Consider the following 12624-nt stretch of genomic DNA (forward strand, 5'->3'; position numbering starts at 1 on the left):
CATTTTCCCTAGCTTGTGATTGATGTAAAAGGTTTGGAAATGCGCCTTAAATGCAACTTTGGTATGAAGGATAATGTTAAAACAGTATTGGCTACTGGCTAGGGCTGGATCATGCAATATTCAAAAGGACACAATAGTTAAGTCCAATAAGAGTACCAAACACAAGGATGCAGAGGAGAAAGTTTTCATAAAATTGTCAAAAAATAATTAAAAAATAGTTTTGAAGGAAAAAACAAATTGCTACAAAGAGCTGGTAGTAAAAGCTTATTGAGATTAAATGTTATTTGTTGCCCTGTGTGTAGTTGATATCAGCTTTACTAATTGTAATTGACAGTGCATGAATGTTGGAGGGGTCTCTGTGTAAGTAGCAAATTTGACATAAAATTGTATGGCCCCGGGTTGTTGGGGCTGATTTTATAGCTGTCATTTGTTAAGCTGATCTATTTTTTGAAAAAAAATTATGAGCTATTGTCATCACCTTGGTGTCGGCTTTGGCGTCGGTGTCCGGTTAAGTTTTGCGTTTAGGTCCACTTTTCTCAGAAAGTATCAATGCTATTGCATTCAAACTTGGTACACTTACTTACTATCATGAGGGGACTGGGAAGGCAAAGTTAGATAACTCTGGCGTTAATTTTGACAGAATTATGTGCCCTTTTTATACTTAGAAAATTGAAAATTTTGGTTAAGTTTTGTGTTTAGGTCCACTTTATTCCTCCAATATCAAAGCTATTGCTTTCATACTTGCAACACTTATTAACTATCATAAGGGGACTGTGCAGGCAAAGTTATGTAACTCTGACTGGCATTTGGACGGAATTATGGGCCCTTTATACTTAGAAAATTGAAAAATGTGTTAAGTTTTGTGTTTTGGTCCACTTTACCCTTAAACTATCATAGATATTGCTTTCATACTTGGAACACTCACAAACTATCATAAGGGTACAGTAAAAGGACAAGTTGCATAACTCTGGTTGTCATTTTTACGGAATTATGGCCCTTTTTTGACTTAGTAACTTTGAATATATGGTTAAATTTTGTGTTTCGATCCACTTTACTTCTAAAGTATCAAGGCTATTGCTTTCAAACTTCAAATACTTTCATGCTATCATGAGGTTACTGTACCTGGCAAGTTGAATTTTACCTTGACCTTTGAATGATCTTGACTCTCAAGGTAAAATTATTAAATTTTGCTAAAAATGCCATAACATCCCCCGTGCCCCCCCCCCCTATTTTTATGCCCCCCTTCGAAGAAGAGGGGGTATATTGCTTTGCTCATGTCGGTCGGTAGGTCGGTCGGTCCGTCCACCAGGTGGTTGTCAGACAATAACTCAAAAACGCAAATGACCACCACACCCTCACACTTCACCTTACTACTTTACTATACCCACCCTACATAAAAAATTCTAACAATATAAGGGAATATTTGGACTGTATTTGGGAAAAAGATACTTACCATAAATATTTGAACAAGAGCCATTGAAGTATTAATTTTACAGATGAGTTTATGTTTTAAATGAACTGTTTATGTGAAATTAATCATCAATAATTCCATATTGCAATATAAAACAATTAATTGTTCCCAATTCAAACTTATTTTCCCACTTTCAAGGGTATAGGTCGTTCTCCCCAATTGAAGAAAAAAATGCTCTTTGATCATATTCCAGTGTGTTTTATTTGCATTAATATTTGAATACATAAGTTCTGTTAGAAACCATGTATTATTTATATAACATGTGCAAGTTGTTCAGGGTGTAATATATTGCCTATGAAATTTAATTGGCTCATTTTTTTGTAAGAACATGCAAGTAGTTGTTGGCAATCAGATGTGTGACATACAGTTTGAGCAGTGTTGACATGTCACTGACCTGTCAGCACATCTTTGCCAGTTTGTCATTTGAATGCAAACATTGTGAACTACTGAGCTCACAGTTATTTCACATTAAAATGCTATATATGTAGATTTAAAATGTCAGCATTTTAGTTTTTTTTTGTGGCTGGAGCAATACATTATGAATTTAGTCCCTTGATTTATGAAAAAGGGAAATACTTCATCTTGTGATAAGCTGAACTTAAATTGTAAAATAAAAAGAAAAGAAAATGGCATTTACACCTATTAAAGTAAAAAATGTTTATTTATAACTGTTTTTAAGAAATATTGTTGTTAATTTTGTTGAGGGTAAATGCATACCAAATGAGAAAAGAATTCTTAAATATGTTTTTTTAATTTTGAAGTGAATGTACAATTGTAAACACACTTACTAGGCTCTTCATAAATTGGCAACAATTAAAAAAATATAATTCATGTCTAGCTTTATGTTGTGATATAATTTCAACTGTGTTTATTAAAATTATTATCTTCACTTGTGCATGAGTCAATTCAATATTTAATAAGCTAGTTCTCTTTCATTGAACAATATTTGCATGCGGATCAGGTGAGATTTCTAAAATTATCACTGAAGCAAATGAGATATAGATCTAAACCATATGATAACACGCAATCTTACATTCAGGGTAGCGAGATGAACCTGAGTTTCCCGGGAACTGGGGGCCCGCTAGGTCGCCCGCCCATGTCGCCCGGTGCCCAGCAGGTGCCCAAGCTGGTACAGGAGACGGAGCTGCAGAAGCTGCTGGCAGACGAGAAGATGAGGAGCCAGATGCACAAGACTAACTACGAGAAACTCAAGGACGAACACAAGAAGTAAGCTTATAAGTGACGTCAAATGTGAAATAGTAGCCAAAATGCATGTTATTTGGAATGCTTGCATGGAAAGTGTAAAAATCCGCTTATTTTATAAATAATTAATGTTAATTTAAGAAGCCAATTTGAGATCAATGTTGTAGCAGTTTAGTGATATAAGTAGCCATCGGCTATTTGGGCAACTGGACGAACACAAGAAGTAAGGGTATTCAGTGCGGCCATGAGTGCGCATAAGGATGGGGGAATTACGGTACAGGGAAATTTAAGCTGAATTCTTTTCACCATACTGATACTCTATCCTATAAATTACACTAAGATAACTTAGGTTATGCTCAGATATTGTGAAATTGTCATCATCTTAAGCGATGGTCACTGTTTCTTACTTACGTTATGAATGTTATGAATTAAATAATCTAGTTTTTTCAGTCCTTGATAATTCATTAAGTTATACCAAACACACTGAGTTTGTTATTCAAAAGATTGTCATAATATGGTTATTAAATTTCTAGTTTCACTACATCATCACATAGTGAAATTGTATTTGTCCTTGGAATAGAACATAAAACACACTTGCCCAGCATTAAATTTACCCATATCTGCAACACAGACGTTGGCCATGGGACTTCCACACCCCAGTAATACTGAGTTTTGGCTATTTGTATTTATAATGTAAGAGATTCTTTATGTAGTTCAACAAGTTTATAAGACGTTTGACTGGTGATACGAAAATAAGCACACAAGACAAGATTTATAGCTTGTTTAAGCCATTTATGCTTAGAGTCTAGGAAAAAGGCATTTGAAAACAGCGTAGACCCAGATGAGACGCCGGCGTCTCATCAGGGTATGCGCTGTTTGCTTAAAGGAATTTCTGTAAGAAATATTCTAAATATAGAAATAAATATACTAGACATCCCTAATTTTGGAAATAAATTGATCCAATTTAGAAGGATGGGAGAGTCCACTGGGCATAAACGGGTTAAAGGGAGGATTTGTCTGACTTATCATTTAAGAGATAATACAAGATGTTGGTAAACACTCAACAGGTTTGTAGCTCAGGGTAGAATGGTAGATGGTATGTATTGTCAGAGAGTCCTTCAATATTTTTTGTTTAAAGATAAAGGAACCTTTAAGCTGTAATTGCACAAAATAAAGATAACGCTACATTATAATTCTTGCAGTAAATTGAACTGAAGTTTTTCCTAGACAGGTTAACCATATTACAATGGACATTGCTTAAACATTGCGGAGATATTGGATTATAATTGATAAAACTGGGGTTTGTCTAAATAGAAATTCTGATGGATTCTGACTTTTTTCTAACCTTTACACATACATTCTAAAAATTTGATATGAAAATGATATGAAATGTACTTTGATTTGTTGCAAGATACTTGACGGTACAGGACATATTCCAAAAGCAGTAGAAATAGCTGTTTATGATATTACATGATGGCACTGGCCTATCAGGGACAAATCTTTCCACTTTTTTGTTTATATAATGTCTCTTCTAAACAAAAATCCATTTATGACGAATAGTATCGTCCCTGATTAGCATGTGTTGACTGCTCAGGCTCATGCTGTCCTCTGTTGCCAGGTTGCAAGATGAGTACAACAGCCTGGAGGAGGAGATCCGACGCACGATAGAAGAGAGCAAGATAGTGCAGGAGAAGTACCGCACAATGTATGAGGACAGCAGGCGAGACATAGTGGAGAGACAACAACAACTTGAGGATCTCAGGTCAAAGGTCGGTATGGTAATTTGTGACTTGTTATATTCTTTTTAGGTTCTTTGAATTGAACGTTTAGTTGATATATTCTAGTCTATTTTTTTAATTGCAATTACATGGTATCCAAGGTTTCCAATCCTCTTTTCAGACTGTGACGCCCCAGAAGCTTGACCTGATTCGTATTCAGATCTCAGAGGAGCTCGAGCGCGGCTATCGGGAGAAGTTCCAGCGCCAGGATATGGAGGTGGAAGAGCTGCGAACAACGTGCAACAAGCTGAAACACGAACTCTTCTTTCTGAAGTCTGAGTATGAGCATGAGCAGAATGAGAACAGGCAGATTGTGGGCGAGCTGAAGCTGCAGCATGACGCGGAGGTCAGTGTTAGTTTTGATGGTGTCATGACGCGGAGGTCAGTGTTAGTTTGGATGGTGTCATGACGTGGAGGTCAGTGTTAGTTTGGATGGTGTCATGACGCGGAGGTCAGTGTTAGTTTGGATGGTGTCATGACGCGGAGGTCAGTGTTAGTTTTGATGGTGTTTATGGGAAAATTGGGTTTTAACTCTTTACCACCTAAATACATAATTTGACGCATTTGTAGTCGCATTTGTAGTCGTTTGAAAATTAGATTTGATTAAATATCTTTCTTATTTAATTCAAGTTTTAAAGGCTTCGTTTCCAATCATTATAAACTGATGAGCAGCAAACAGCAAAAGACATTTTCACTTTGCTTCTTATGGGGGAAAGGGTTAAGGGATGCGCTTAAAGGGTCGTCCCAGATAAACCTGTGCAGTCAGAAGTATTTGCCTAGACAAAAGTCCAGTTTAGACTAAAAGTTTAGTCCCTGATTGGTCTTTGTGGACTGCAATTTCTTATTTAGTTTGACTCTTTATGCACATGCATTAATTCCTGTTCTATAGTGATTAAGATGGTAAGACTTTTCATGTTCAGCAAGAGTTACAAAGGAATGAAAGTACAGGTTAACATATATATTGATTTATCAACGCGAGCTTCACAGTCAGTCATTTAACATATACTAGTTTTGTATTCAGGTTTTCATTCAGGTTGTCTTATACAAAAATATAAAAACAGGGGATAAAGACAGACATGGGTAATGATAAAATTCATTCCTAGTTATCAGTATGACTTAATACATTTCAAAACCTGAGTACTTTTTAAAGTGATACTTTTCATGTCTGCCTAAAAGTGAATATACTTGTACAAACTCATTAACATTTCAGTGTATTTTATGCTGTCACATAATTAATGAAACCTTGATAATTTATTTAATATATTTGTTTAACATTTTGATTATAAATGAGCCTAAACATACCTCTATATACAGGTTGAAAACCTAAGGAAGGAGCGGGATGCGACGATTGTAAAGATTCAGACTGAAGGTTCCCAGGATTCACAGCGGGTACGTCTGCTACAGCGGGAAAACGCGCAGTTGCACCTGAAGATCAAAGGTCTAATGACAGAGATGGACGAAGTACGGGCACAGCGGGAAAAGATTGGCTCAGAGTCTGAGAGTCTCGTCAGAATTCAGGGGAAGCAAATCTCAGAGCATCAGTCCACAATTAAGTCTTTGGAGGTATGAAATGTTTTCTGTGCGTTTAGAATGTTAACAGTAGAGAAATTGTTACAAAAAGGTATTTATTAATTTCATTGTTTTGTTTCTTTATTAGGCCTGAGATGTTTAGGAAAACTTACTAGGTATTTTTACTGAGAACTGTAAAAGGAGCTTTGTCTGGTTTGTGTAAATCTGTCAGGATTTAAAGCAGACTACCTTTATTTGTGGTAAAGTTTTCACTGTCTTTCAGTATTATGTGTTACTGTTACATATATGTATTTGGAACTGTAAATAGAATTTTCCAACCTATTTTGATATATATACTTTGTACGAATTTGTGAGCTTATTTGTTGGTTAACATCTCAGAAAATTTTAGTTATACTTGATTGAAATGAAATATTCCATTACAGCTAAATGTTCACTTTTATAAAGTAATGTTTTATTTAAATCTCTCAGCTCAAACAAAAAAATGAAAATATCTTTATAGACAAACAGCATAAAACCAGACCAGTCTGCGAGTAACTCACAGACTGTTAAGGTTTTATGCTGTTGGCTGCTCATCAGTATCTTAGGGTTGCAAATAAAGGCTTGAAAACTTGAATCTGGTAAGAAAGGTCTTAAATTTAATTTGATTTTCTGAGCGACAACAAAATTGTCAAAGTGCCTGAGTGGTAGAGGGTTAAATTATGTTTTTAGAATTTTGGGATTAATGTATGTGCGTTAAGTATCGTCCCAGATTAGTCGATGCAGTTAGCAAGGTTAACCAGGGACGACAATTTCCGCCTGAACTGGATTTTTGCTTATAAAGTGTCCTTGCATTTCAGGCTGAACGTGAATCTCTACGTCGCCAGGTTGAGTCGCTGTCTCGGGACGTGGCGAGCACAGGGGACGTACACAACAAGCTGTCTGTGCGTATACATGAGCTGGAGAAGGAGAACATGGTGTACCGTAACCGCGTGGAGGAGACATCGCACAAGAGCAAGGTGGACCTCACCAACCTGAAGATGGAGATGCTGAAACAGCGCGGAGAGCTGGAGAGGGAGAGAGACAAACTGTCTAACATGGTCGATGGTACGTGCATGAAGGGGGCTTTTATCCGGCCAAGTCTTCCATTAAACTTGGAAAGTTGAGAATCAGAACATGTTCTTATTATTTTATGCTCCCCCAAAATAAATTTTGGGGGGAACATATAGTCGCCGCTTCGTCTGTCCGTCCGTGTGTCTGTCCATGCACAATTTTTGTCCGGGCTATTTTTCAGCAACTAATGACCGGAATTCAATGAAACTTTAGGGGAAACTTTACTACCAAGAGGAGATGTGCATATTATCAGCAGGTTCTGGTCGGATGATTTTTCACAGAGTTATGGCCCTTTGAAATTTTCTATAAAAAAATTCTTGTCCCCCCAACTACTGTGCCCTCAAGTTTCCTTTTATCTGAATATATAGTGCAATATTGTGACAAAAAAAACTTTGGGAAGCATCATCCGTCTCCTTGTTGTGTTGTGATATTTTTTTTGTTGAGACAATTTTAATTTTACTCTTGCATAGTATAATTGAAGTCAAAAGGTCAAAGTGTGATTTCTAATAAACTCAAAGCAAGGTAGAGCGAAAAACTTTCCAAAATGATCAATAGTTCGTGCAGAAAAGGTACCGTAATTTGAATTAGAAAACTAGTAAAAAAAACAACTTAATATTTTTTTGGAAAATAACTTTATTTCGTTTTGATATAGAAAGTCCAAGGGGGGGTATCTGTGGCATTGTGCTAGTATCTAGCACTGAGTCTTATTTGTTGTTGTTCCTGTACTGGTGTTGATTTACAATTATCAGTTTAGTGAATAAAACAAACGATGGCTACTTATCTTATATTTGTTATGTTCTATATGTCAATATGATGTCATTTTTAATGTGCCTTAAACTCTGAAACAATCTTAAAGCAACCTGTTTTAGTTTTGATCAATTCCATTTGTATTTAAGGGACTTGTGCACAGACTGTCGAAAATAAGTGTGACTGTCGAAAATAAGTTTGTCAACTTCCTGCAATTCACACAGGCTTGTAAGGGACGACAATTGCTGCTTTTATGAATTTTTTAAATTTAAGAAAGTCTATTGTAAACTTAAATCCCATCTTGACTCGTGCATTAAGCCCAGTTTTTGCAGAACAAGGCTCCAATATCAGGCCCTATTTCCCTGTATCAGATCTGCAGGTGAAGCTGGACATCTCGAAGCATGCGATACAGCAGCAGGACCAGGCCCTGGTGGACAAGGAGAGGGACTGTGTGCGCCGGGTACAGGCGGCCAGGGAGGAGGAGTTCCACAAGTACGCAAAGGTTGAGAACGAAAAGTAAGTACAGGGATGAATCTGTGTACGTGCCAAGGTAAAAAAAAAAGTATGCCAGGCTAGGGAACAAAATGTAGTTTTAAATGGTATAAACATTGAATTTTTATGCCCCCGGATTGAATGATTGGGGGTATATTGTTTTTGGCCTGTCTGTCTGTCCGTCTTTAGGTCTGTCTCTGTCTCTCTGTCTGTCATTGTGTGTGGCATTATGTGTGTCTGTACAAAAACTTAATATTGGTCATAACTTTTGCAATATTGAAGATAGCAACTTGATATTTGACATGCATGTGTATGTCATGGAACTGCACATTTTGAGTGGTGAAAGGGTAAGTTCAAGGTTATCCTTTAAGGTCAAATTTCATATATATGGCTTCAAAGCGGCACAATAGGGGTATTGTGTTTCTCAAACACAGCTCTTGTTTTTTTATAATAATTAATATGTTATATGCAGGTGTGGAAATACAGGTGATTTACTGGTATGGTATATTTGGGTAATTTTTTTTCACATCATTCTTTTTAAGGACAGTGAATTATGTACATGATACATTTAGTTTTTGTTGTATGCCTAACATCTATTTCATGGATTGATTTGAAGCTCTCTTTCCAGTGAATTTTGTATATTTGTGTGTTAATTTTCTCACCATTTAATAGAACTGATGGCTTTTTTTCTGTTTTATTCAAACACAACGAGTTTAAAGCATTGTACAAGCTTACATTGGTTTCTCAGATGCCTTATTCCATGCTCTGCAAAGGTTTAGTCTAGTTAATTAAGTTTATGTACGTATTGATTTTGTTGTCATTGAATAGGTTTAAAGCCAACTTCCTTATAAATTCAATGAGTTCTAACTTTCATTTTTTGTGATTATTGTATATGGACAAGTTGATTTTAAAATGATTGGTGCCTTATTCCTACGATAATGCAAATTTAGAGTTCAGTGAATTTGGTACATGGACACATTGAAATGTACTCATTATTTCACTCTTTAATATGTGTCTTGTTCTGAGAAAACTGGGCTTAATTCATGTACGTAAAGTGTCGTCCCAGATTAGCCTGTCCAGTCCGCACAGGCTAATCAGGGACGACACTTTCCACTTTAATGGTATTTTTAGTTTCAAGGAAGTCCCTCCTTACGAAAAATCAAGTTAAGGCGGAAAGTTTACGCATATGCATTATGACCAGCTTTCACAGAACAAGACACATATGATTGATGGCTATATAATTATCTGAGCCTCGTTCTGGCAATACTAGGCTAAATGCATGTGCCTATAGTGTGGTCCCAGCCTGTGTGGACTGCACAGGCTAATCAGGGGCAAGACCCTTCACCTCAACTGGATTGTTTGGTTAGAGGACACTTTTTCGAAACAAAAATATCCACAAAGTGGAAAGTGTCATCCCTAACTAGCCTGTGTGGACTGCACAGGTTTATCTGGGACGACACTGTACACACATATATTTATTTTGTTTCTGTTTCAGACTGGAGCTGGAGACGCGTATCCAAGAGACAGAGCGACGTAAGATAGATGAGGAGGCACATCGCCAGGCTGAGAGAGACAAGATGGACGAGCGCATACAGGCCGCCATGGACGCCAGAGACAGTGCTGACAAAGAACTTCTAGTCATACAGTATGTACCAGGGATATTAGGTGTAAACCTATTTATTTTTGTCTCGATTGCATTTAAAGCTTCAGGCTTAATAAAATGTTCTAGAGTCTTTTTCTGGGTAGAACCAGTACTAGGTGTCTTTTGGAGAGATCTAACCAACACTCCCACAATGGGAATTAAACTCGTGTCCTCCTATGTGCTATGTGGACTCCATATCCATTATGCCAAAGGCATCTCTTAACTTTCGATAATTATACCCTGTATGGAAAGGGTATATTAATTAAAGTCACTCACTTTGTCCTTCCATTCATCATTTTTGGCATAAATGTTTTTAAATAATTTTGTTTACTTCAACATAAATGTGAAGTTTTTTTAGTGAACTACTTCAACATTTATAAGGTATTCAGTTGGAACTACAGCCATGTATTACCATGCAGTGTAGTTGTTCAATACTTTTATGCTTTCGGAATAGAGGGAGCATACAGACCCCACTTTGTCTGTCAGAATACTAATTATTTCCCTCCATAGGCGGAGGGATATTGTTTTGGCATTGTCCGTCCTTCAGTCCGTCCGTCCGGCACTTTTGTGTCCGGAGCCATATCTTGGAAGTGCTTTGGCAGATTTCATTGAAACTTGGTATGAGTATATATATGGATAAGAGGATGATGCAGGTCAAATGGCATTGTGTGTCCGGAGCCATATCTTGTGCCAAGAAGTATAATGGCGGGGGATATCAATTCAACGAATTTGCTTGTTTTTATTGAGTTTGCTTTGTTTCAGAAACAAATTTCCTTGATAATGGATCCTAGATCTTAGACACCAATGATCTAAATTTGATACTACTTAATATCAAATTCCCCATTGGGTGAAAATGAGGCATTTGTGTCAGGTCATTTAAGTCTAATCATTTTCCTACGAGCTATTGCCAATAGATTATTAAAATGTAATTTTTAAAAAGAATTTTTATATCTGCACATGATCTCAGAAACTGATAATCTGAGTAGCATTTTCTTTGCAACGTCAGTATAGGTTTAACATTTGCGACCTTGTCCTGTTGTTCTGGTACAATAATTTTCAGGGAGTAATTGCCTTTTGACTATAAACATGTCTTTTTTTGCATTAGATCTTAGACACTTATTGGTAATGAAACTTGATAGGAATCTATAGAGTGAAGACGTGCACCTCTGTCAGGTTGTCTTGGCCCAATTATTTTTCAGGCAGTAATTGCCATTTGATTATTAGTATGTTATGTTCATAAGGATTGTTCATCTCTGTCTCAGATGCCAGGAATTGATGGTTTGAATTTAATGATGAAACTTAATATGAAATTTCCTTTAAGGATGAACATAAGCATAGTGTCTGGTTGTTCCACCCCATGCATTTTTAGCTCGACTATTATATATGAATTATATATAGTGGAGCTATCCAACTCACCCCGGCGTCGGTGTTGCCGTTAGCGTTTGCGTGAGTGTGCAAATGTTAAAGTTTGCGTACTACCCCAAATATTTTCAATGTCCCTTGACATATTGCTTTCATATTTTTCATACTTGTTTACCATCATGACCCCATGACTACTGTATCAAGCATTTTGATAGAATTATGGCCCCTTTTATACTTAGAATATGCATATTATTGATAAATCAATGTTAAAGTTTGCGTACTACCCAAAATATTTCCTGTGTCCCTTGACATATTGCTTTCATATTTTGCATACTTGTTTACCATCATGACCCCAACCTATTAACAAGAGCAGACTACAGTATCAAGCATTTTGACAGAATTATTGCCCCTTTGATACTTAGAATTTGCATATTATTGATAAATCTATGTTAAAGTTTGCATACTACCCCTAATATTTCCTGTGTCCTAGTGTTTTATACAGGAAGGAAAAAGGGCGTGGTGCAAAATTTCAAAAAAGGGCACTTTAGCGCGCGACAGCCATAAAAAGGGCACACATATATCTGTATAGTGACTTAATAACAAGCTTTGTTACACACAAACATTGTATGTATAGTTTTGAGATTAATTGTTGAATAATTAAACCAACAAAATCCAGAATGTATATTTTATTATGTGTTTTATATTTTCATGTAGTAACAAAAAACAAGATTAAACACCATAGGATATATATCTTATACAAACTATAGCTTTTCAAAGATGTCTTAGAATACTGTTAAATGAGTTACCCTCGTAAACCATTATTTATATTTAAAACGTTACACACATTGCAAGTCCTTTATATGCATCTTAAATGGAGTTTCACAAACACTAACACTTTGTTGAATAGTCAGAAAGTTCTGCGTAATGTCATTGTTTTCATGACCACGTGTTCTATTGAGAACATTTATTTCGCAAAAAAGTGTAACTAGAAACGGCGCCGTACTGTCTTTTGTTCATTGTCAATTAATTCAACACACGTTAATTGGTCTCCAATATAAACTTGTTTTGCTTACAAAGCAATTTGCATCAATTTCTAATTTACGTTTCGTCGAAAGTGGAATGCCAAAATCGGAAAGCGTACGTTGCGACATTCTAGACACGAATGATAAGTGGTACAAGTTCAATATTTTTGTAAAATGCATATCTGTGTTTGCCAATTAACATATTTTGACAAGTTACAAACGGGTCATAATGTTCTTAATTGAACCAATGGTGCAGGCCTACTACTGTTACAACAATTAACAACTTTT

General features: G+C 36.3%; 1 protein-coding gene across 9 annotated transcripts in view; it reads left to right on the forward strand.

Moving 5' to 3' along the window:
- Positions 1-12624, forward strand: part of LOC127878273 (centrosomal protein of 83 kDa-like) — a 45881-nt gene that overhangs the window by 16213 nt on the left and 17044 nt on the right. For 6 of the 9 annotated variants that reach the window (XM_052424803.1, XM_052424795.1, XM_052424809.1 and 3 more), the window contains exons 2-8: positions 2511-2698; positions 4293-4443; positions 4574-4798; positions 5767-6015; positions 6819-7065; positions 8190-8334; positions 9806-9955. In XM_052424803.1, the coding sequence (XP_052280763.1) occupies positions 2520-2698; positions 4293-4443; positions 4574-4798; positions 5767-6015; positions 6819-7065; positions 8190-8334; positions 9806-9955 (1346 nt within the window). In that variant the 5' untranslated portion in view covers positions 2511-2519. Of the gene's footprint in view, positions 1-2510; positions 2699-2888; positions 2898-3798; positions 3975-4292; positions 4444-4573; positions 4799-5766; positions 6016-6818; positions 7066-8189; positions 8335-9805; positions 9956-12624 lie in introns of those variants that run through there. The other 3 variants (XM_052424850.1, XM_052424846.1, XM_052424838.1) reach the window with 3 other exon arrangements.

Source organism: Dreissena polymorpha, chromosome 1 (assembly GCF_020536995.1).
Source record: "Dreissena polymorpha isolate Duluth1 chromosome 1, UMN_Dpol_1.0, whole genome shotgun sequence".
NCBI lineage: Eukaryota > Metazoa > Mollusca > Bivalvia > Myida > Dreissenidae > Dreissena > Dreissena polymorpha.